Source organism: Perca fluviatilis, chromosome 2 (assembly GCF_010015445.1).
Source record: "Perca fluviatilis chromosome 2, GENO_Pfluv_1.0, whole genome shotgun sequence".
Classification (NCBI taxonomy): domain Eukaryota; kingdom Metazoa; phylum Chordata; class Actinopteri; order Perciformes; family Percidae; genus Perca; species Perca fluviatilis.
The window spans coordinates 28,259,547-28,285,002 of NC_053113.1; the positions used below are offsets into that span (position 1 = coordinate 28,259,547).

At 40.5% G+C, this 25,456-nt stretch overlaps 3 protein-coding genes across 3 annotated transcripts; 1 reads left to right on the forward strand and 2 right to left on the reverse strand.

Moving 5' to 3' along the window:
* Positions 1 to 1,054: 1,054 nt before the first annotated feature.
* bloc1s3 (biogenesis of lysosomal organelles complex-1, subunit 3) lies at positions 1,055 to 3,245 on the reverse strand. The gene is made up of 5 exons (XM_039786528.1): positions 3,140 to 3,245; positions 2,682 to 2,797; positions 2,361 to 2,547; positions 2,026 to 2,126; positions 1,055 to 1,820 (listed from the first exon to the last, which is right to left on the reverse strand). The coding sequence occupies exons 2-5, from the start codon at positions 2,793 to 2,795 to the stop codon at positions 1,635 to 1,637; spliced, it is 588 nt and encodes a 195-aa protein (XP_039642462.1). The 5' UTR covers positions 2,796 to 2,797; positions 3,140 to 3,245; the 3' UTR covers positions 1,055 to 1,634.
* A 45-nt stretch (positions 3,246 to 3,290) lies between these two features.
* Positions 3,291 to 7,275, forward strand: trappc6bl (trafficking protein particle complex subunit 6B, like). Its single transcript, XM_039786540.1, has 7 exons — positions 3,291 to 3,553; positions 3,885 to 3,982; positions 4,208 to 4,275; positions 4,391 to 4,508; positions 4,781 to 4,864; positions 5,168 to 5,261; positions 5,515 to 7,275. The coding sequence occupies exons 2-7, from the start codon at positions 3,887 to 3,889 to the stop codon at positions 5,544 to 5,546; spliced, it is 492 nt and encodes a 163-aa protein (XP_039642474.1). The 5' UTR covers positions 3,291 to 3,553; positions 3,885 to 3,886; the 3' UTR covers positions 5,547 to 7,275.
* Positions 7,276 to 12,131: 4,856 nt separating this feature from the next.
* On the reverse strand, positions 12,132 to 17,273 carry zgc:114130 (uncharacterized protein LOC570332 homolog). The gene is made up of 2 exons (XM_039787392.1): positions 17,084 to 17,273; positions 12,132 to 15,681 (listed from the first exon to the last, which is right to left on the reverse strand). Exons 1-2 carry the CDS (start codon positions 17,135 to 17,137, stop codon positions 14,431 to 14,433), a joined length of 1,305 nt encoding a protein of 434 aa, XP_039643326.1. The 5' UTR covers positions 17,138 to 17,273; the 3' UTR covers positions 12,132 to 14,430.
* Positions 17,274 to 25,456: the final 8,183 nt, after the last annotated feature.

Sequence of the window (25,456 nt, forward strand, 5' to 3'; positions counted from 1 at the left end):
TTCTTTTGCACCTTAAAGGTCCCATGACATGACATGGTGCTCTTTGGATGCTTTTCTATAGACCTTAGTGGTCCCCTAATACTGCATCTGAAGTCTCTTCCCCGAAATTCAGCCTTGGTGCAGAATTACAGCCACTAGAGCCAGTGCCACAATGAGCTTTCCTTAGTATGTGCCATTTCTGTGTCTGTAGCTATTGAGGAGGAGAGAGGGGGCAAGGTGGAGGGTGGGGGTGTGGCCTTGACCAACTGCCACTTTGCTCGTCTGAAAGCCATGATGTCTCTTTCTCATGGGTGGACCACATTCTCTGGGCGGGCAAAGCAGAGAAAGGGGAGGTAACCTTGCTGCTTATGACCTCATAAGGAGCAGATTCCAGATCGGCCCATCTGAGTTTTCATTTTCTCAAAGGCAGAGCAGGATACCCAGGGCTCGGTTTATACCTATCGCCGTTTCTAGCCACTGGGGGACCATAGGCAGGCTGGGGGAACTCATATTATTGTTAAAAAACCTCATAAAGTGAAATTTTCATGCCATGGGACCTTTAAAATAATGTTTCCAAAATCGTTTCAGTGGTTCATCAATTCGTAACACGGTGAACAACACTTTTGCATTCGGTTTGCGGCCCTCTATCGGCTATAACCATACTATGCAAGTTTGCCAGATCGGGTAGCGGATCTGTAGTTCCAATGAGACATACAACAGCGGTAATGGACAATTCCACTTCCAACCTGTAGGGGGACTGAAGAGGAAAAGTGCTTTGGTGTTGCTTTGAAGTCCTTTTCCATGAGGTGAGATGCTTGACCAACACTGGGCAAATTGTATGCGTTGTTGATTTCTGTGAGTTAACTAACTTTCTTTTCTTTTTTTAATTGTGTCTGTAATATGTATGTTGTTTTCTGATAGGTGCTATTGTTTTCTGAAAATTAAAGTATAACCAATACATTTTAAGTTATCTCCACATTTACTTTCATTCAAAGCCAGATCAATGAACCAGGGCAGAATTACAGCTCTGGAGACACTTTGTGTTTTCTGATAGCAGTTGACACATTTAACAGCATTCAGGTTTACCAACAAAAGCAATTTTTTATTATTTAGTTGCATTTATTTTACAATTTTAACAAACTGGAAAAAAAAGAACCAAACATTTGAATCATAGTATGAGAAACTTGCACAAGTCTGCATCCTTGACCTATCACAGGGAGCCAGAAAAAAAACAGCAAAGACAGAAAAGGATATGCCTTATAAAAATCATTGTACAATGGTTCAAGGGATTATGTTGTGGTATATTTATATTTACAAAGAACTGCAGGAAAGAAAATTGATATTGTTAATATGTTCCTATGTTCTATGTCAAAGTGCAACCCTGGAGGACAGCTGCAAAACACAGGATGACAGAACATCATCTCTTGACAGAAATATCCCAGAGCTCCAGACACAAGGACAGAGAATCCTGCCAGACAAATACATATAAAGTGTGTGATCCTAGATATATGTATTTCTTCATATGCTATTGTTTGTAAACACTGAAGTAAAGCTAACATGCTATTTTTTCCATCTTGAATCCTACTCTGATATTAAATGAAAATATACCCATGACGATATGTATATTTTAAATAAATATATATTAATTTGTTTCTTTATGGTACAGGAGCAGTATAATTATTTGGATTATTGATGTTAATATCAGGCAGTATTTGACAGCTGGTGATGATATCAATCTTCTCGGACACAGCCTTCAGGTCATCCAGGATTAACCTTATGCTGTGGGAGGCATTGATGATGGCGCTCTGCGAAGTATTCAGCTGAGCTGTTGCACTGTTGACCTTTCACGCAAGCAATCAGAGAAAAAAAAAAACTCAAATGAAGGCATTACAAACACAACCAATTAGCGGTTACATGATGCTTATCATAGAATATAGCAGTGGTCTCTGTAGTAATAATGCAGTATAAAGGGCATTTTGGGAGACCTTTGTATTCCTAATTCATATGTTTGACAATAAGTGTTCTGGGTCAAACACATCTCCGTACCTCTCTACTGGCACTGCCATAAACCTGCCGTAGTGTCTGTCCCACATCAGAATATAGACAGCTGTTAGATTCCTGCAGTTTCTGTTGTAAAAGGGTGTCACCTGGAAACAGAATTAAAAACTAAACCTCCATTTTATTGTTCACTTATTTATTCGAAGCCATACATGACAAAATATGTTGAAATATGACAAGAAATGCTGAACACTAAAATGCATGAAGAATAGGAGAAGCCAGTAAACTGACCTCTAAATTGAGACTAATTCTGTCACACAATAAGTATTATGATTGGGATATTTATTATTCTAATTGTCACGTTGCAATATGGCATTCCTCACCTTGCGGCCTGTGTGTGGGACTTGGCCTGCCTTCCACTATCGACTGTATATCAGGATGGTCTCGAACTACGATAAGAGGAGGCAGGTCTCTCCTGAGTATCTGAGCGCTCTCCTGGCTCAGTGAGGAGGCTCGGCCCGCCTGCTCCTCCTCACCCTCACTGTCTGTTTCAGACGCCTCCCCAGGAACCTATCCAAGATAGATATCACAGACAAAACACATTGTAGATTAATGTCAGGAGGGGTGGAGATATTAGTTGATGCTTTTGAAAACACACTTTTATCTCTATATCACGCTCGAACACACACATCATGCTAGACAACCTTAGCTCCGACGGTAGCAGTTTGGGGAGCGGTCATGGAGGTGATGTAAACTTCATCATCAGAGTCTGTCTCAGAGGCCTCGCCCTGCACCACTATCTGGTACCCGCTGGACATGACTACACACACACACACACACACACACACACACACACACACACACACACACACACACACACACACACACACACACACACACACACACACACACACACACACACACACACACACACATACACACACAAATACACACACACACACACACACACACACAAAACTTCGTTAGCTACACTGAAACAAAGTAAGGTTAGATTGTTGCTGTAGCTAAATAGTGTTCCAGTACTCCTGACATCAGCTTCACCTTGCTAAGTACAAGTTAACTCAACGAGAATCTATAATGTAAAATTAGCTACAAGCTAAACGCTCAAATATACAGTCCAAAAATTCCAAAATTGTCAAACCTTCACTGGGATGACAAAAACACAAATCACATGAGCAGTAAGGAAGTGGCTTATTTTCTGAGCTATGATGTCACGTGACACCTGACGTCTCATACCGCGATTGGAAGACACGCCAGCTCCATATACAAGAGTCTGTTTGTAATTAAATCGGCGTACGCCGATTTCAACGTAAGGCCTCCACATGTTTATTGATGCCCTCCACATGAGAACAATATGTTATATTACTAGATGTATGATTTCTTGTTCTTGTTGGGGTGGACCATAATCCGTCACCACCGGGTGCTTTTTCACTTTATGGGTTAACAACTCCCGCTAACTCCGCCTATGTGAATCTAGAGGTGTACCCTGGCAGAAATATCGAGTTCAACCCAGAAAGCAGGGTTGTATTTACTTCGTGTAGCCTAAAGTTGACAGGTACAGTACATTAACTGTTTACTATGTTTAATTTATTTAGATAACTATAAAGATATGTAATAGACATGTGCATGGGTTAGGCTTTTTGTCCTCATCCTCTCTCATATGCCGACAAAAGGAAAAACTAGGCTTGGACAGTGGACCGCAAACAACACTAACGTTAGCTATCTGGCGCTAGCTATGAAGCTAACGCTAGCGCCGTTAATGGTTTTCACATTTAGCTAGCGTTACTGTTGATTTCGTCTTTGAAGCACAACTACCGGAGGTTAAGTCAAACCGTTTTACATAAGCGTTATACTGGGCTGTATAATCACTTCTGTGTGTTTGTCAGGGATGGCAGACGAGTCTCTGTTTGACTTTCTCCATATGGAGATCGTGTCACATATCTACAAGGAGCAGCAATCCAGTAAAGGAGAGATGGACAACAAGGTGTGTTCCATAAAGGCATGGTTCAATCACCATCTGACACCTAATATATAGCGTTAGAAAAATATCAGCCTTGAGTTCCACTGTGGTTTGTAATCACCTTGAAAAACACCAAATTATGCTATTACATTATAATAGTGTAGCTTTAACATGGCCATATTACATGATGTAACCATACTAACACACAAATGAATGAGCCAGTAAACAGTTTGAATTTCTTCTCTTCAGGACAGAGCTGTCTGTGTTTCTGTCCTTGAAAGCATGGGTTTCAGGGTGGGACAAGGACTCATTGAAAGGTAGACGGACACACACACACACACACACACACAGGCAGACAGTGCAACAGTAAATGCTATACGACTTGCATCCTCACTTATGTTACCTGCCTGTGTTGATGTTTGCTCTGTCTAGGTTGACCAGGGACTCTGCCAGCTTCAAGGATGAGTTGGATGTAATGAAGTTTGTCTGTAAAGACTTCTGGACGAAGGTGTTCAGGAGGCAGGTTGACAACCTCAGAACAAACCATCAGGTAAAATAAAAGTTGAGAGTAGTCTTTCCGCCAACAGAAATTTCAGTCTCTTTTGTGAAAATGTGACTTAGTTTGTAATAGATATCAAAGATCATTATGGCAAAGAAGAGCTTAGAGTGTCCTAATCTTCAATAAAACTCAATTAAGGTCATAGCTTACTTAAATCCCCTCTGAATGATAGGACATTAATATATACAGAAGCATATTCAGTGTTGGTTACAATCTGTTATTTGTTACAAGGGTTTGTTACATGCATTTATTTTCTGCCGTAGGGTACCTATGTCCTGCAGGACAACAAGTTTTCTCTACTGACTCAACTCTCCAGTGGAAAACAGTACCTGGATCAGGCTCCTAAGGTTAGTATTCTTTCTCTCTCTCTCTCTCTCTCTCTCTCTCTTATATTCCTTCTACAGATACATTAGTCTGTTTGTTCATCTCACTTCAATTTCCCATCTAGTGGACTGAAAAGCAATTGATTGTATTAATCTAGTACCAAAAAGTTAAATTCTCATGTGTAATTTATAAAGTAAAAGATTGATACTTGGCGTCCTGGCTGTAGCGATACAGTATTGCCACAAAAAATATTTCAAATCGAATGCTTTATCGCTCAGACTCCATCTCATTTTAGCTAATGTATATTTGTGTGTGTTTTCTCTCAGTACCTCGCTTTTTCGTGTGGCGTGGTGAGAGGAGCTCTGTCTAACCTTGGTCTTGACAGCGTGGTGACAGCCGAGGTCTCTGTTATGCCATCCTGTAAGTACTATCAGAATACCAATCCATGATTCTCTTTGTTGTGGGAAAGAGCGAGGTGACATGAACAGGCTCATTGGATAGTAGCCAAACTGTTGTTACTCATGCAAGGTGTCAGAATAGTGTTGTGGTCAGGTAGGTCAGGACATATACGTGAGATTCTTGATATATCCTTGACTAATTTGTTTTCAAATTTTGAGTACCTCTCTTAAGGTTCAAACACATTTTTCATCTCCCCTTCATTTTGTTATGTCAGGTAAGTTCCAAGTGGTGATCCAGAAGTTGTGACCAACCTGATCCTCTCTGCTACCCTGGAGCTGATGAACAGGGCCCTGTGGGGCTCCTTTAATCCTAAAGAGAGGATAGTAGTTCCAGTCCAACCACAGAGGGAATCAAACATCACCCTGATTTCCACAACTGATTCAAACAGGATCAGCCAGGTTCTGCTGACAACCAGGTACCCGTGACAGGAGGGCTTAGCCAGGGCTAACCCTTTACTTGTCGAACTTTGACACAGAACAAGATTTATTTAGTTTCTTTTGCATTTTGATGATTTTCATCATCATGAGTTTATTTCTCATTTGATTGAAACAATGTGTGATGTTCTCAACTTTAGTTTTCATGAAACAAGTGGAGCCTGGCACTGACTGACCCCACTTGGCCAAGCTTTGAAAATAAAATATTGACTGTCAGTGATGTGAATACAATATGAATGTATAGTCAATCACAGGGTAATTTAATATTCTTTGTAATGTGTTGCAATGTCGAGTGCCCAAATTGAGAGGACTGACTAAGAAATAATTGAAAATTAAAAAATAATTTAGGATAAGACATCAACTGCCATACCATCTCTTTTAGCAGCCATCAAGATAATAGCTGGCGAGCCTTTGGAAAATAATTACACCTGGCACATCGGATTCATTGTTCAACACTTGTTTCTCTGCAGACACAGAATACGTAACTAGTTCCTGGTGCTTTGCTCTGCCTTGTAGCAGATTGCCTTTAGGAGCTGGGTGTTTCATGTACGCTGGTGATCTTTGGAATTTCAGTTCATTAAAACGCAAAAATGCAAATATAGAATAAGTCCTTGGTACAGGAATGTTAGTCTAATTATGTTTTATTATCAGTGTGATAACAGTTTCTGAGCATCACTCTGTTTTTATGTAGTAATATCACATTTAAGGGTTGACCATTCACTTTGTACTAAAATGTACATTTTTGTCCTTTTGTACAGCATTAATGTGTACTATGTAGTATTGAGATTTTCCCAGCATATAGAGTAAGCTGCAAAGGTGTTTGGAACGTGTTGTATGGTTTTGAAATCGTTTCACATGGATTTCTGGGTTACATTTGTTAATGACACTGCTTTTAATAAAAGTCTCTTCAAATATGAGTCCTAAAATAGTTCAAAACTGCGAGGCTGTACGTTTGTTCTGGTTGTTCTAATTATTTCATTTTCTCAACTTAACATTTTCTCTAAATTGAATTATAATGTTGTGGCACGAACACCACAAAAACCAGGCCTGGTAAACAAAGGACAAGACAATGAATACTGGTACAGGGATAAAGAAATTCACCTCACCAGTAGATGCTGTGGCCTCTTTGTGCCACTAGAGGGACACACAAAGCTGACATTATTTTCATGTTTGTTACTTTGACATTTTGCAAAGTTCTTCCCACTGCCTCCTTGTCTGTTCTGCCTTGTTCTCTCAAATCTGTAGTTTATCTTTTTGATGTACTCTCAGTGTTTGCCTGGAAGATGGGACAACCTGTAGTTAAACACACTTGGCTGTACAGTGCCTTGTATATTTATTTGCACAATGTTTTGTGCTACATAATCATTTCTAACAATGAAGTAATTCTAAATAGTGTGTCAGTTATTGCAATTCCTTCCATTAATTAGTCAAATATCTGTTATTGATATAATGTATTGGTGATAACACAAGGTGTGTAAATACCCCTTGCATATTCTATTTTGCATGGTATTGTTTATTCATTAAAAATATTTAAAAATCTATTTTCACATTGAAAATTAATGTGGCATGAATTCAAGACTTGTTCTCACTTCTAAATGACACTGTAAAGAACAAGATACACATTGAAGAGAACTGTTTAGTTATATTGTTCTTATGTAAATAGATGTTACCTTCTCGCTTTTGTATTACTCCTCTGCATAACACATTCCCTGTGTGCATTAGTAGCAGCAGTAGTTCCATTTCCCATCATCCCTACTTAAGTTATTAATATTTCTTTCATGTTGTTGATCCATATCATGAGCTTGGTATTAAGAGGTTCTACTGTATGTGAGCGCACTGCACTTCTGAGATATTTAGAATCAAAGTTGTGTCCCGACAGGCTCAACTGTAACTGCAGTTTTCAAGCAAACCGTGGTTAATCTGAGTTCTAAGTTAGTGTTCACAATATGTTTACCCAGGTTCTGTCAAATCCATCATCAGATTTGGTACAATATTTTACACTTTATATATTTTAACCCACTGGATTTTCATTAGTTACATGTTGGTATGGTGCCACATGGACATTATTGCTGTAGTTGATGGATTAGGGTGCTCACTCTGCTTTTACTTTTTTGTCTCTGCTCTAATGAAGTATCCCTGACTGTGTTCCAGTACTCTGCTGCTATCGGTGTAATAGTTTTACACAACAAAGGTCTTTGCATGTAACTTTATCCATTTTATGCACTCCCAATGTGTCTCTCGCTCAGGCTCGGGCCTGAAAAACTGCTGTGTGGGTGCTACTTTCCATATTTGCTTTTAGTTCTGACAACAGTAATTACTGCCTATATTATACACACCATAGAAGTTGTATTTCACCATACAAGGAGAAACCCTGGCCTTGGTATTTCATTGAATATTTGACATAATGGCTATTATCGTGAATGACAACATCAGAGCGGAATTGTGTGTATGTAATGATCTGGACAACTTCTCATGCCGTACATGAACAATAAAGTTTAGGCAATTATCGTAAGCACTAAATCTAGACGTTCTTAAACACTGCAGATAACATACACAGGCAGATATATATTTTTGTGTCATTTTAAACTCAACTATTTTTGTTTAAAAAAAACAACTGGCAAATGGTTGCCATTGTGGGAGAAGAGAAAAAGAATAACTTAAAGAGGCACTCCACCAATTTCTAATCGGCCTGTGAAAACAGTTGTAAAATGGCATTGGTGGCTCTCATGGGAGCATTTTATAGTCTAAGAAAAGGACCAAGGTGATGTCATCAGGGTTATTTTGGATTGGGCTTGCAGACCATAGATTTTTTTTTACAAAAAGCCTGCTGTAGGGAAACACTGGATAGTTGACTCAATTGATGTCAGCATGAATGAGACGCAGTCAGCAGATTGGCAGTTAAAGCAGAGCATTCAGTAGGCAGATTGCAATTTAGATTCTTCACTTGCCTCTTTCTGTCTGTGTTTTTTCTAGGAAGCACACATTGTGGTGGAAAAGAAGGAACAAAGGGAGGAAGACAGTATATATAGCCTCTGAGTGGGGTAAATGATTCTACCTGAAGCGTGGTCAGCAATGACTTTTAACACAGCAATACAAACTCATGGCATGGACTTAGGGAGGAAGGGTCTAATATAAGAGTTGCTGTTGATTGCATAATCGGAAGTGTAGAATCCTGTTTTGTGGAGCTTGACCCACGTAGGGATTAAAAGTCAGGAGGCTTCAGCTTCTGCTGCATAAGTTTTGATCATTCGTTTTAAAATTCCATCTCATACAAGTCCCCCAACTTCATGGAAGTGCAAAACTGCATTCCCTTTATTATTCTTAACTTTGGGTTAGCACTCAAACTGGGTTAGCCTAAGTCCTTACTTCAATATGGAGGCCCTTAAGACAAGAGTTCTTGAATGAGCTGAGTAGACTGCCACTCTACCCCTGCTGATTGGAGGATAGTGCATTGTAGGTAACAGCAAGATGTGTGGATTTTAGAACTTATATTCAACTGTAGGACTGTTGTGAAAGAAGAAAACAGGAAAACTGAGTTAGGCATCTGCATAAATCTGCAGCACCGGACTATAGCCCACTCTTTTGCCCATTTATTGCCATCCATTAAACACTTTGCCCAAATCCTCTCTAGAGAGAAGAGAAAGAAACAGAAAGGGGGGATTAGAGAGAAAGTTTGGGAGGGGGCAGAATTGTAGAAAGTAGGCGGAAGAGGAGAGGGTGAGTTTGAGAGAGCAAGTGGAAAATGAGATGGAGAGAATAAATAGCTTCTACAGGAGGCTGGAGGGAATTGAAAGGTAGAAATAAGAAGTTTATTAGAGGTGGGGGGCAGAGTGGAAGCAGTGTACAAGAAGAGAAAGATGAAGCGAGTGAGAAGTTTCTGTACCTAAATGTCTTACAAACAGTATAAAGTGGGGGAATCTGGAGAATGGCTCTGCGAAATTGAGGAATTGAGGGCATAATGGTGAGTGACCACTTCACCACCTGCTTGTGTTTTTTTTTTTTTTTTTTTTTTTTTTCTTCCTGCTCTACCCTGCATCACAATGTCACCAATCCACTCACACAAAGGAACAGTGAATGAAGGAAGGGAGGAGAGTAAAAGGAGGAGGAGGGGGAGGTTCAGGGGCTAAAAGAAAGAAAGGAGGTGTGCAGGTAAAACCAGCATTCATTCTCTCAAATTGATGAGTTGCTAAAATTCAGTAACACTGACATAACCTGAATGGACGTTTTGATCTGGGTTAGGTTTCGTTTCCTGAATGCTCACTTCAGTCTGGAGACAGAAACAAACTGAAGTCACCAAATGCAGTTATGTTGATGCTACCTGAATGCTAACAGGATTCTATCAATAAAGTATGCTGTAGTCATACTTTTTTCATATTTATACATTTATTCTTAGTAGTGAAGTAGTTAGCATTTGGCTAGGTTAACAGTAGCGTAGCATGCCTAATCATTTAACTGAGTTAGCTAGCATTAACATTAACATAGTAGTTAGCTGATTAGTAAACCGTAGAGCTAAATCAATCGCTAGCTAGCTTCTGATGTGCTAGCTAGCACTACTTAGTTAAATAACTGGTCATGTTAGCTTAGAACGATTCTTTACGAAAGCTTTGAACAGTTTTTCATATCTTTCTTTTTTAATTTTATCTGCACGCCTGTTTTATTCCAAATTTAATTGTGATATGCAATACTTGAAGAAGAATGAACTAAAGCATAGGTTCGCACTGCCTCAAAAGGCGGGTCTCATTGTCCTCCAGCATCCTAACAAAACTGTATGATCCTGTATGATCTTACAGGATGCCGCCCACTTTCATCCTCTCAAATTGTCCCATCACTTCTTTATCTCACAACTTCTTTTTCACAGCTTTTTTTCCCTCCCTTCCTACTCTTTCAACTTCCTCCACTCATGCATGGTAAGAGTGAGCTTCTCTGTGTCACACACACAAACACAAACCTTGTCCCTCGGGGCCATATGTTGACCCGGGAGTGACCTTAATACACCCATCCTGTCCCTGCCTTTTTTTCCCCCAGGGGAAGAGTTTGTGAGAATATATTTAACACAAAAAACACAACACACACACACACACACACACACACACATAGAAACCATACAAGCACACACATGCCATTAACCCCTTCACAGCCACTAATCACTCCCAGACAGCCGGCCCATCTCATGTTAACAGTGACAAGATAATAGCTCTTGTGTGCATGAAAGAGAGATTCCTGGAGGGTCAACCATGCATCTATAGCTCTGTTATGTTTTTTTTTTTTGGGGGGGGGACATTGTGAATTGTGGAGAAAAAAAATACTATGGTGATGAAATGTATTTGTAATGTACTTTAGGCCACAATTTGGTTTTATATTCAAGGCTTGCTCCCTGTTTAAATTGTTAGATGTATGACATGATTTCCCTGATATCTGAATACATAGATTTGCTCTAAAGACATTGGATTTAAAAAGGACCACGTTGTGTGGTCTACCTGCTAATGAAGATCCTTCTGCAAACTTGTGTTGCTCACCATAGCAACAGAAGATTAAATAATTAACTCTGCTGCTACTCAGAGTGTAGAAAGTGGAGAGGAGAGGGGACATCACTGAAGAAAAGGAGAGGAACAAAGTGAAGGAGTAAGGATGGAATCAGTGGAGGCAGTGAGGGGGAAGGGACATGGGTGGGAACCCAGGATTGGTCAAATTAAACACCAAACAAAAGACTTCTTATCTCCACATGAAATCTCAATTGCATGACTACACACACACACACACACACACACACACACACACACACACACACACACACACACACACACACACACACACACGCCTTGCCATCCTGCAGCAGACCGTTTAAGGCAGAAACGACAGGCTTGTTTAAATCAGTTTTTGCAAACTTAAAATATGAAGCCAGTTTTGCTATGGTGTCTTTTAGAATGTGAGACCAAGCTATATCTCGTAACCAACAATACCTCATTTTAGTCTGCATTCTGTAAAATGAGGCTGCACAACAGATTAGATTTGTGATTCATTGCCTGCTCCCTTGCACAATTTCACCTGGAAACATGGAGGACCTGTTGTGTACCTGAACTGTTCTAGTCTCTGATTACCCTTGCTAGCCATTTGAATGAATTGAATGATAAACTGTAATCCAAAGTCACACTAAAAGACTACACTGTATTTTTCCACAGCATGAAGCTTCATTCTTTAATCACCTGTCAGATTGTGTGGTGATTAAATAAAAAAAATAAAAAATGTTATGGAAACTAAATGATCAAATGTCTATTTATGGATTGCTATGTCTAATAAAACTAGAAACCCTCAATGTAATTTATTATTGTCCTTGCTGCCCAGGAAAACAAGTCAACACAAAGTCTTACCACTCAGTCTAATGAGATATCAACTTCAGAGTGAAGCTAATTCTTTTACTTTTGACATTGTGTGTGTATATATACACAGTTAACCTCAACAGTACAGTGCCACTGGGGAGAAGGATTGTGATCTACAATGAAAACCATAAATGACAGTTCGCTGGTTTCCTGCTTGCTTCCTTCCTGCACCTTGCATCACAAGTGTGTAAACAATATTGCAAAGTTACTACAGCCAGCATAATGCATACAACTAGGCAGAAAGTTGAAGTCTCGTAACTCCTGCACTGTAGCATCGGCACCTCAATGCAAGGTTTCTGAGCGGATGTGCCAAACAAGCCAGTATAGATTTTACCTGTGGAGGATCGTGTGTAACCCTGAGAAGGTGATTAAGCAAAACAGTCAGTTTAAAAAAAAAAAATCAAAAAAAAACAACTTTATTTCCAGTACAAAAAAGAAGAAACCAAATATATTAAACTTGATACAAGCATTACCAAGTCAAAGTCCTCTATAAATACGTTAAAATAAATTAAAGAAATTAATTTACTAAAGATTATCACCTTTAACACTAAACAGGCCTCAAACATGTTGATGAAAAGGTAATTTTAAATAGACTAGTAACAGCACAGTGTCTGTTCTTCTAACCAACTACGTCATAAACACACAAAACAGCCAAGTAACATTTCTTTAACACGCATACATACCTTAACTCTACAAAATGCTGGATCTCGCTAAGTAAGGCAACAGATCTGGGTGCACAGTTCACATGCATGAGATCAGGAACGCTACACATTCATAACAGTACAAAGCCATAACAGGAAGAATTAATACTGATGGAGAGATGAAATATGGTTGGGTGAGTCACAAAAACAAGAATATTTATCAAAGATGTAACACCAGTGCTGCCTGTGGACAAGGGAGGGGACAAAAACACTCCTGGGAATGTCGGTGTTCAAGATAATCTAAAATACACATTAGCACCACAAAGTTTTTTAAGATAAATGCCAGAGGTAAAACAGGACTTTCACGACTCGATTAAACTTTCCTTTTACACAAAGTGCCTTGCAACTCAAGCAAAGTTCAGAACATACCAGTTTACACAAAATAAGATGCAGAATAATGGGATGGCATCTCATTTAGGGTTAATCTTGGACTCTCCATATTGATGGATTTTCTGCACTGCCGTTTGTGCTGATACACTTCACATATCAAAAGCCTAGACAATTCCCATGCCTGCTTTTCCAGTTGGCAAGTCATACAGTTAACGATATGTCATGAACATGTGATTTGAGAAAGTATGATTAAAAGTAAAAGTATGATAAGCCCACTGGCTTTTCTGTTAAGTCCTCCTCCCTCCTCCTGTAAGGCAGGTTCAATTTGGTCATTAGGCATTTTACTGGTGGCAGTTTGTCAATAATGCACGAGGGACAGAAGAACACTTTTAGTCATCTTAACAACAAAGAGACCTGAACTCACTAACACTAGCTTACTTGACTAAATAAAAAGACTCACACCCCTCCACACATCTCTCCTAACAAACCCACAAATACCTTTTTAACACATGACCTGGTAAATAACGCAACAGGCACTTCAGTTGTTTAAAAACTTAACATTCAGGTTCGAGCCCAGTGATCTAAACACAACCTCAGACTGTAGTTATGAGGAAAAAACAGTTTCAACAGCTTATAAAACACAATACTGTGTACAGTTAATGGAAAAATCAACAATTCCTAAACATTGTGTGTTTGTACCAGCATAATCAAAACGTTTGAGCTACAAAGACGTCTTTGGCTTTCTCACATTCTTAAGATGTTGGTAAATATATAAAGGCTGTGGTTGGACTCAGCAGGCGACACTGAGGCCAATCACACTGTGATTACAATATCTTTGTCGCAATTTTCCATCTCAACATACTATTTTGGTAAAGCATCAAATCAGCTTTAGCACTATTTACCTTCTGTCTTAATATGTACCGTTTTGGTGGCAACACACACTTCAGTTACAGCATCACTGTGGCTTCCCTTACGCATACGACAGTGACATTTTAACCACATAAATCTAATCGGTGAATCTCTCTGTGCGTTCTAAGTCGGTCACCAAGTCTTTCTTTCCTTTGATGCCACACAGGTGCAAAGAACATCTGAGCTGTCAGTCCAGTGGTTGTGTGTGAGGGTATGTGTGCATTTATAGGGTTCTAGTGTGTGAGCACTGTGTGTGCTTGATCGTGTATATGTGTGTACTGCATATATTGTGTCTCAGAGTATCCCAGGTCTGCAGGTTTGTGTCTGAATGTATGCAAATATGTATGTACGTACGTATGTGTCCACGGCACACTGCAGCCTAAATGCAGAACCCAGTAGCATCCTCTGGAACAGAAAGCTGACTGAATACCGCCAGGCGTTTGCCGTTGACTTCATTAATGCCACCGCAGGACTCAGAGCCACTGAGCGAGCTAGCAGAGCTGCTTCCATCCTGGTCTTGGTCTGACAGAGAGGTGTAGGACAGGGATCGGGCACCCAGTGGTCCGGAAAAGACCACAGTAGCACTGGGACTCTGCCTCAGGGAAGGGGAGGCAGTCGGAGACAGCCCACATGGATAACAGCCGGAGTCTGGGGAAGGCAGGAATGGAGACCGGGGGTCTACTGCAGTGGCCTGGCCCATGGGAGGCTGGAACTGGTTGGCAGGGGACGCCTCAAAGGCGGTGTCCATCTCCAGGAAGGCATGAGAAAGGAGGTCAGTAATGTCAGCGCAGGAAGGAGGAGATGCCGATGGAGCGCGTGTGAAAGAAGCAGTGGCAGGAGGAGGGTGAGCATTAAGGGCAGGCTGAAGGGCTTGCTGGGGAGCAGAGGGAAACCCAGCAAAGCTGAAGCTCTGTCGGACAAGAGGAGGTCTGTGCAAGCGGAAGGAGGAGGGTGGCTGCTGGGGAATGCTTGAGGAAGAGGATGACGAGGAGGAGCGAGAGAAGGAGTGTTTCTTTTCTTCCTCATTGTTGTGGACAAAGTGGCAGCGCATGCCGTAGGGGCAGAAGCCGATGGTGTGAAACGTACGACACGGCTCAGTTTTGTATTTTGGATGTCTGTTGAGATCCCGCAGCTCATCCAGCCCGTGAGCAAACTGGCACTTGCCGCCATACTTGCACAAGCCACTCTCATTGAAGGATCGACACAGCTCAGTCTTATAGCGGGATGAGGAAGAGGAAACTGATGAGGTGGAAGAGGAGGAGCTGGTGTTCAGTGCAGTGTGGCTGATGTCACTTTGGGATTGCGTAATGTCAGTCCCGGGCCAGCCAAGACTCGTTGCTGTGGTGCTGCTGGTCTCTACCATGCTGATGGAGCGCTGGGCAAGGAAGCCTGACTTTCCCCACTGGGTGGAATTAGCAAGCTGGGAGGGCAGAGGGCTTTCTGACTGCTGCCCCCACTGGCTGGAGGTCAGAAATGCACTCTCTGAAGGATCAGTGGGAAGGCACGAGAGAGACGAGAGGGAAAACGATATGTTGCTCCGTGGCTGACCAATGCACCCTGGTGTTGTCATTGCCAGACTGAGGGATGGTAGTGGTCCGTTTTGCTCCCTCAAGTCGAGATTCAGTAACTGCTGTAAAAGAGAACAGACAACACAATTTTAGCATTTATTTATTTAACAATTAATACTGGGCGATTCGTTGAAAAAAAAAAAAAAAATCCCTGTGGCATGTTTCTTTGTCCATCAATGATTTTACATTTCTATTCATTGACACCTGTTGACGTTTCCCTTAGAAACTACAGAACAATAAATGAACATTTGTGCTGTTGATGAACCATTGCAAGGACGTAATTGTTTTCAAGTTCCACGCTGAACACTATGGAAGTAACGTGGCCAATGCATAATACTGTTTTTTCCTCCCAGATTTACCTAATTATCCAACATGTTGTCTACAGACGCATTAAGTTCACTGATTTTCCAGCTTTCAACTGTACACCCAGTCTAGAAAGCATTCTACCTGGTACACTTGTCATTGGGATTTCGGTGTTCACGAAAATGTGTGTTTTATGTCTGGCAGAATACATTAACATATGGGAGAACTTTATTCATGGATTAGGGGTACAAAGTACCCACATACAGTTATACATGAAAACATATGTCAAATATTTACTTTTGCATTATGAACTTTTGTCAACCCCTAAGTTCCAGGTTTTTTAGTCATACAATGCAGACATTACAAAGTTAGGTGCAGGTACTTCAGTCAGCAATGTCTGATGCATTTATTTTTAAATCCACACTAACACGACCAAAAAGGTTCAACCTGGCATCCTGCACATACTTGCATCTTCTATTGTGATGAAAATAAGCAAGGACGAGATAATGTATATTGCAATGCAGCGCATGAAGTAACGTTACAGTAAATCCCTCATATTTCTAGAAAAATAAATAGTATTAGTTTGTTTACAACCTGCTTATACTTACATCCAATGCATTAAACACCCCTCCATGCTAGGAACACAGCCATATATCTATGGAACACAGCTTGACAACTTAAACTGGCGACTTTCGGTTGTTACGAGCACAAGTTATAAAGTTAAGTTGTTAACGTTAGTTTGTCTACGGTGGTGTTTTGATTTAACTTGTTGGCGTGGTCTACAGTTAATAAGCTACTGAGTTTACACGTTGTACGTTAACCTGTCTGTCACCAGTGGTAATTAAACCTAGTTAGCTAACGTTAGCTAGTTAATTTAATAACGTTAGACGGTTTAATGGGCCCATGTTATCAACTTCAACAACGCTCCCACTTTGTGACAGGCTTAATTTTAAGATCACATAAAAGAGTCAAGAACACGATAAAGCCACGGGTAGTCAATGCACGGTAAAATACTAGACGACAACAGTAGGCCATCCGCTAAACAACACTTGGAAAGATGAAAAGAGCAAACGGCGTAAAGTTAGCAGTGTAGCTAGCTAGCTAGCTAACCCCCATAGCCAACTTTTGCTCCGCACAACTTTCTTTGCGCTTTTCGTTTACCTTGCACATCATCTCTTCCAGGTCAGCAAACTGGTTGAGGGGGAAAGATGGCATTTTGCTGCAAAAGTTTCGTCCGATCTTGTCTGCCCCCGCAGTGATAGACGTGGGCAACTCGCTGGCATGAGTTGGTCAGAAGTTTCCAGTTATGTGTATGCAGTGCAAAACAAGCCCAAGACCCAGACCACGTGTGGATTTAAAACCTAACACTGCTGTTAGCCACTCCCACGCCTCTGTGAGTCTGTCCAAAGTTGTTTTCACCAGAACCAGCAGTCCCTGAACTGCATGTGGGTACCCAGCTCGATGAAAAGTAGTTTTATCTAACCTATTTTGAATTCCTTCACTATAAAGAAGAGCCATGGTTCATTGTAGGAACACTATATTATGGTATCATTCTCTTTAGAGTGTAGCTATAAAGTTAGCATCAGATTACAGTGCAACAAATAGGTAACGTTATATCATTTTACAATACTTGGAGGCACTTTTTTTTTAAATACGTTCTCGACTTTTACATTGTAATGTTTGAAATACTGTGTTCTTAGCAGCTGCACAATTAGCGAATAAAATAATGCATGAATTAATTAACGTGTTAGCTAACACAGGCCAACAAATAGCTATGCTCTTTGTCACACATCTGTACACAGGAATATAATATTAGTTTTTTGTTGTTGAGCTTGCTGAAAAATACTTACCATAAAATCTGTTTGTATGAAGTTAGTAACTGAATACAATTTCACCCAGTCTCAGACAATGTTCCTCTGCTTTGCACTAGCACTTTGCTGATAAGTGCAGGCTGTGTCACTGATATCACCAGAAGTGTTGTCTTGTCTTGATATCATCCTGGATATTAAAATAATTAGGCCTATTCCAATGTGCACTTTTAGCCATAATCCTGATACTTATATAATAACGTCTAATGGCAACAGAATATGTTTTCCCCCAAATTATTTATTAACTCTGTACCACTGGAAGTAGCTAAAACAAACAAAAAAAGGTTATAAAACAAAGGGAGCCACAAAAACTAGAAAGCAGTCAAACACCAGCAAGAAAAGGCAACCGCAAGGACAAAAAAAGCAACACATGTAGCAAACAGAAAGACTGAACACATGGGTAGAAAAGACTGGAGACAGCCTAGCCCCATGAGACAGACAAGGAGGAGTGAAGTCTTTGATTTCAAAGGTAGGCTAAAGGTGGATGTGTGAAAAATTCCATTGCAGAGCAGAGCCATAAGGATATCTGACAGTCCTATTCACACACACACACACACACACACACACACACACACACACACACACACACACACACACACACACACACACACACACACACACACACACACAGGTCTGCCAGAAGTGAAGTTGTCACACCTCTGGGATTGTAAGGATTACAACAACATGCCCAGTAGCCTGATGAGTTGGCAAACATTTGGCTGCAACTACAGGGGAAAGAAACAGCTTTCAGTTTGTTCTGTACAATTCAGTGCTTCCAGTGGCCGGATATAGGGGTTTGATTCTCACTGGGGCATTAACTTAAACTGAGAGTGTAAGCATGTATGGTTAGAATAAAAGCATCTTAAATAAAAATTGTATATAAATACAAGTTTTGAATTGCCCCCCCCCCCCCAAACACACACACACGCACTAAGAGAGAAAAAAACAAAGTTCTTGAAACCACAGCTTAAAACTCTGAGTCCCTTTAAAAAGACGAGTTCAGCTGAGAATAAAGCCTGCCGAAAAGCTTTGTTTCGGTCCAGCCAAGTGGTCCCCATTAAGTGTGTGTTTGTGTGTGTGTATACATACTTGTGTGTGTTTGACAGACTGGGTTTCCACCCCACCACCCTCATCCCCCCAAGTATTGTAATGATGTAATAGTATAGGTCCACTCTATACAGCCTGAAGGTTGTCTCAGTCAGCCTTGTTTTGACTTTTGTGATTTGTATATAAAACTGAAATCTGTGGTTAAAAGGGACGATAGGTATCTTGGTGTCCATTGGACTTGTGCCTTTTAGACATAAGATTCAACATTTGAATCTTGCAGTGGATCTTCATTGCACGTCATCCTTCTTTTCTGTCCTTTTGCTCTCTGCTGTCATCTTCCTAAAGAAATGGGCATCAATTGTCAATCATTCAATCAATCAATTATATGTGAAACACTTAAAGGTCCAATATGTAACATATTTACTGTAATAAATCCAAAAATGACCACAATGCGTCATCAGATATTAAGGAAACATGCTAAGTTGAAATACTATCTTTTCTGACAACAATGCTAATGCCAGTATTTTTTTCTTTTGAAATTTCCGTTCCGTGACAGAATTTCTGTTTGTGTTTTGGCCTGTGTGTTGTTATCAACTGCCCAGATTGACAGCCAGGCTGGGTTGCCAGATATACCTGTAAAAACTTAAACCCAGCACGCTACAGCTGTAACGTTAGTACAGCCATGAAAGCAGCAAACAAACGAACAGGATCAACGGAGATAGATTCTACCCGACCCCAAAAAAACGGCATGTTTCTAACAGTTGCGTGCCCAGAGACGTAACAAACCCCGGATAAATATTGGAGATGTATATGAAAGATGGAGACAGCTTAGAGCCCAATAGGACGCCAAGTTGGCCAATTTCCTCCTGAACAGCTAAGCATTAGCTTCAGGCTAATTTATCACGGCTTCAAGGGACAGGTATTTTATGTTATTTCAACATTCGTGTACTCACATTGAATTATATAGCTCGAGTACCCGAGTTGGTTACTCACAAAAAAAATTGAGACACAGCCAGTAAAGTGATCCCGACTGGTCCTGGCTAACACCGCCATGCTAACCCTGCTAAATGCTAACGTTAGCGGAGGACCAGCTTCCTACCGTAATCCTAAACCGAAAAAGTGTGCCTGTCAGTTGGGTACAGAGCTCCACGGCTTTTATGACTGTCAATATAGGCAGCATCTAACGTTAGCTACTCCGCTGTGCTGTGGAGTAATGTCTGGCTATTTGAGACAACAAGCGTCTAGCAACATTGTTGTGGATGCTACGGTCTCAGCCTGGCAACCTCCGGGAACTTCGAGTCGGGGGAGGAGGGGGCGAGGGAGACGACTCTCTCCAGTAGTTTGAATTTGTACTGCAGTAACTATTTTAAACACTAGCTGTCAGTATTACATATTGCACTTTTAATGATTCTTTTAGCCTTTTTGTTGCAGCGTCTGGTGTAAATATTCTTTATCCTGGGGGGAACAATGGTGTTAAACGCTAAACTGTAGTCAATGCAGAGCAATCTTACATAGATTTCTTTCTTTTCCAGGTGAGATAGGATGGTGTGGAGGATGTGTGCTATGGCGTCTTCCATTGATCGGTTAGGACAGTAGGCAAACTGTAATGGGTCCACAGTGCTGGGTAGTGAGGAGCAGATGTAATCCTTGACCAGTAGTTGAAAGTTCACTCCTGTATTTTAATGTGTTCAAAGTGTGTGAACTAGGCCTAATTATATTGCGACTGACCTTTGGGTGCTAATCAGACACTGCCCTAATCAGTTCATTGTCTTAAGAGGTTGGCTCTGTGTGTTTGTTTTTTTACTCTGAGATGAAGACCACCACTGTGAACAACAAGCCATTAGCAAGATGTCAACAACATGAGTGCCTTGAGGTAAGCAGACCCTTCTGTTAATTTGGTTAAGTAAACAAGTGTTATCTGTAAACAAGCTATTTGGTCCACGAGTGGAGTTTACTTCCATAAACAAATCCCTTTTGGGTGAGCTGGGGATTACTGGGAGTAGAGAGAGACGGGGGAGTTTTCTGAAGGAAAGGGGGAGGGGAGAAGGGAGGAGAAAGGAGGAGAGATATTTGAACAAGAGTTCTTGCTTTTGGTTGAGTCCAGCTGGGCTAGAAGGCCTTTGGAGCACAATGAGCTCAATGAGCTGCAGAACCAACTAACAAACTAATGGCCCGCCCTCTGTGACTCTACCCCCATACACACACACACACACACACACACACACATACACACACACACACGCACGCATGCACACACGCACACACACACACATAGAGGACAGTGAATGGGTGGGATAGAAGGGCTTGTTAGGAGGAAGGATATGGGGGTGAGGAGAGGGATGAAGGGGCAGAATTAGGGGCTATTTAGAAGAAACAGGGGAAATAAGAGGAAGGGATTAGGAATCGGAGGAAAGAGATGGGTTTGTGAGACTGTCTCTACAACAAGGTTTATCTACAGATTTGGGATTAATCAACCAGATGCATAAAGATGGGTCATGGGATGCATTCCTTTGCTTCGTGAAATAATTAGCCAAGTCATTAGGAAAGTATTTGCTGATTCAACATCTGCTTGATATTAGAAGAGATTTACAGAGGTGACATTGCACCGTGGGGTTGCCCCGAGACGACAGTGCAGGGTGCTTCTGTGTGTGTAACAGAGAATGGCAGATACTCACACAGCCTATTGAAACGCTCATGATTAAGTGAAGTCATCCTCTACAGCCCCACACAGGCTTCTTCAGATAAAAGGCTACTATTGCCATTGAAATATTAAGGCGAGCGGAGGAGGGGTCTGTGGACCTGATGAACATCTGCTCCTCTTTTCCTCCCCTTTTCTTCATCCCCCCCTTCACTACCTTCATTCACTCACAATGTACCCCTTTCCCCATTCACACTGTGTGTGTGTGTGTGTGTGTGTGTGTGTGTGTGTGTGTGTGTGTGTGTGTGTGTGTGTGTGTGTGTGTGTGTGTGTGTGTGTGTGTGTGCTTACAGAGAGCCTTTGGGATCCACAGAGAGAGTTTGGGATTTAGGAAGAAAGTTTCCCTGGTGGCAGTGATCTTTTAGCAGTTGGTAACCTCAGTGTAAGTAGTATGTGATGTAATCAATGGCACCACCTTTCTATCCAATCTTAGCACCTATTCTATGGTAATCCAAAAAGTTATACTGACTGTCATTGGTAGGAAAAAATATAGTAAATTCTTGAAATCCATCTTTATTGTTTTTTAAAGGATATTTTCTGTAAAAGCATACTTACCAACACAGAAAGGACACCATAGACTATTACGTAAGTCTGTCAAATGAAGTAAAGGACATCATATCGAACCATTAACTTAAAGGCACAGCACATCACTAATGAATTGACATGATAACCATCCCCCCACATCCAGAAACGCACAGTAGGGTTCTACTCACAGGGCAGGGGCCATAACCTGACCTTTGAACTCTGACATCACCTCCTCCCTCACTCGCCCACTGGAATTCACTCCTGTGGATTCAATTAGAAAGCTCCAGAGAAGGAGAGCAAGAGATGAGGACATACAATGCTTTAAAACAAGATAACAGTGACACATGTCTGCAGAAGGTGTAGCAAAGACAGGAGAAGACAATGACTGAGTGTTAGAGAGTGAGGGAGGGGAGTTCAGATCAGTTCTTTTTACTCATTTGTTTTGGATTAAAGTGGCAAACGTACATACATACAGACACAATTGGGGTACACTATGTGACCTTTGTATTACCTTGTTGACAGTTGCTGTAAAAATAAAGTTCCAATGCCTTTCACAACATATTTTACACAACAGTGTGCACCCAACTTGGTGGAAAGGGTTTGGGAAAGGCCATTTTCTGTTTCAACATTACATTGTTCCCAAGCACAAAGCATGGTGTTTAGAGAGGTAGTTTTCCAAGTTTGGTACAGATGAACTTTTCCAGAGTCCTGACCTCATGCCCATTCAATATCTTTGGGATGAATTGGAACATAATATTTACATCCTGTATGATCAGACTGAGAGCTTGTTATCATGTGCTCTATTCTACTGCCCTCTGCTGGATTAAGATCAGCAAATCAGCATCACAACCATTGATTGTACTGTCCTCACGCTACACAGTGAGATCTGATTGTAAAAAACGGATTATATAGGATTGGACCCAAATGACTCACAGGATTGCTTTTGATGTATTATATAATCATAAAATGACGACTGTGCGCTAATGATGCAGTATCTGAGGTAATGTTAATTCTGCACACCAAGGGTGGGAGTAACTAACATTAACTCTTCTACCTCCTATTCTGCAGCCAAGTTATTTAATGGCGTTGCACCAGCCACTGTGTCTATTGTTTTTATAAAACGGTCATCGAGTATGCCAATATGAACATTAGTCACATTGCGGTTCCTATGAAACGCAGTGCAGGTAACGTTAGCCTTCACTAGCAGCTTGCACAAGCTATTTCTTTTGCTTAAAGCTAAATAAAGGCACGTTATAATACAAACTAATTAACTGATCGAGGCAGCGGTAGAACATTTTCTGTGAGGTAAAATTACTGTTTTTGTCAATCGGGTCTGGTGACTTTATAGACAGCATAGATTTTTTTATCATTTTGTTTAATTGTCAGCATTTTGTCTCATATTTTCAGGGTGCAGGTATAGCTAGGTATTAAGTACTTTTACTTGAGTACAATATTCAAGTACTCTTTCCATCCTTGCTGTACACAAAACTCTTGAATTATATTGTAAAGTGCTTTATCAAAGTGCTTTGAGATTCATTTGAGCTGTTTTTAATAAAAGACATTTAAGTAGATGTGTAATTTAACCATCAGGTTGTTAAAAAGTATTAAAGTAACACTTCCAACTTGTCAAAGATCATAGGCCCACATGATTTTATTGCCACACAGAAAAGTTGCTGTGTTATATTTTATGTTAGAATTCTTATTGGTAATTCATATATATGTAAAGAGATTATGTGCATTTGAATGAATGTCATTACAAATACATTTATGTAAAACACCATACTACAATTTACAATTCCTCTGTATGTGTGATTCACCAGCGAGGGGTGCTGTTGCACCATTTACAGTTAGTTTTGTGGACTTCACTGAGTGGATTAGACTACTTTGGCTAATTCAGTTTCTGTATAAAGACATAAGAAACACCATCAGGCTATATATGGGTATATGTGTATGGGTTTTTTCATGTATGTGCTGCATACTACTATATACATGAAACTGGTCAATTTGTTGAGACACACATAGAGAAAGAGGCCAAGGCAGGGAGCCAGAACTGTGAATTAACACAGACACTGGTAGGAACTTACACAACAACAGTTCCTGGAGATCCTCATGACCCTAAAACAAAACAAACCAAATCTTTGTTGCTATAACACAGATATGGTTCATCACTTTGTGATTCTGTTTGCCTTTTGTGTGACAAGAAGGAACAGCAAAGCCTTAAAAATGCGTAGTTTATTCAGAAAACAGGAAAAATATATATAAAGGGAATGTGATCAGGGATTTCCAACGAAAGATAATTTCGTCTCAAGCTCGTTTTCTAAGCAAAGTATGCAATTCATGAGAAATTCATTTTGGTTAGAGGGAAAAATGAAGTCTTGATGTTTTAAATGAATAGCAGGAACATGCTGAGCCAGAAAGAGAGATGGTGAGGGATAGAGGGATGACGTGGTGGTGCAGTGGATATTATGCATGCCTTTGGTGTGGGAGATCCAGGTTCAATTTCCACTGTGATGCATCAACCAATGTGTCTCTCAGCAAGACACTTAACCTGGACTTTCTCCAGAGGTGTGTGTCCTCTGAAATATGTAGCAATTGTAAGTTGCTTTGGATAAAAGTGTCAGCTAAATAACATTTAATGTAGCAGAGAGGAGGAAAACAAGAGAGAGGCAACAAGTGTTGTAATAGTTCCTTTTTAAATTAATTGTATGTTTTAAAATTCAAGAAAGCCAAATAAAATAACAATGCATGTGTGTGCCCATAATGTAAAAGAGACAAACAGAGAGAGAGAGAGAAAGTGAGTGAGTGGGCTGTGTGTATTTCAAATATTCTACCTTGAAATAAATATGAAAGACAAAAAAGTGCCATTTGAACAGTTTGTCCTGGTCTTTTCACAGCAAGTTTAGTAAAAAGAAATCCTGCCCAAAAGAGACTTTACTTAACTGAGATGTCAAAAATAATTGAACCTAATTTGTACAAATCTGCTTAAGTAAAAGCTCAGAAAGGGATTTATTTTGTGCCTCAGGCTTAAAGAGGAACAAGATCACTAACGTAGAAAGTGCAGAGTGATGTCAGGTGTTTGGATACTGAAGTGCAGTCAAATGCCGAACTAGCGTCATAAGGAGCTGTGTTGCCACACATGTATTTATTGATGCTGTTTAAAGAGGAACACAGAGAGAACATCATATCTGCTACTCTGCAGTGTCAGGCATTTTTTGTGTGTAAAATTCCCCAAGGTTTATTGGTTTTGTGTCATTGCTGCTGAAGCCTAGGAAAACCTATGACATCAGATTTGCAGTTTTTGTGACGACTGAAAGAGAACAGGAATGTTTAGTCCTGTTACATGCCAGGCAAATCCTTTAGTCATTTTGGTGAGATGAAACTGTGATAATAATGAGA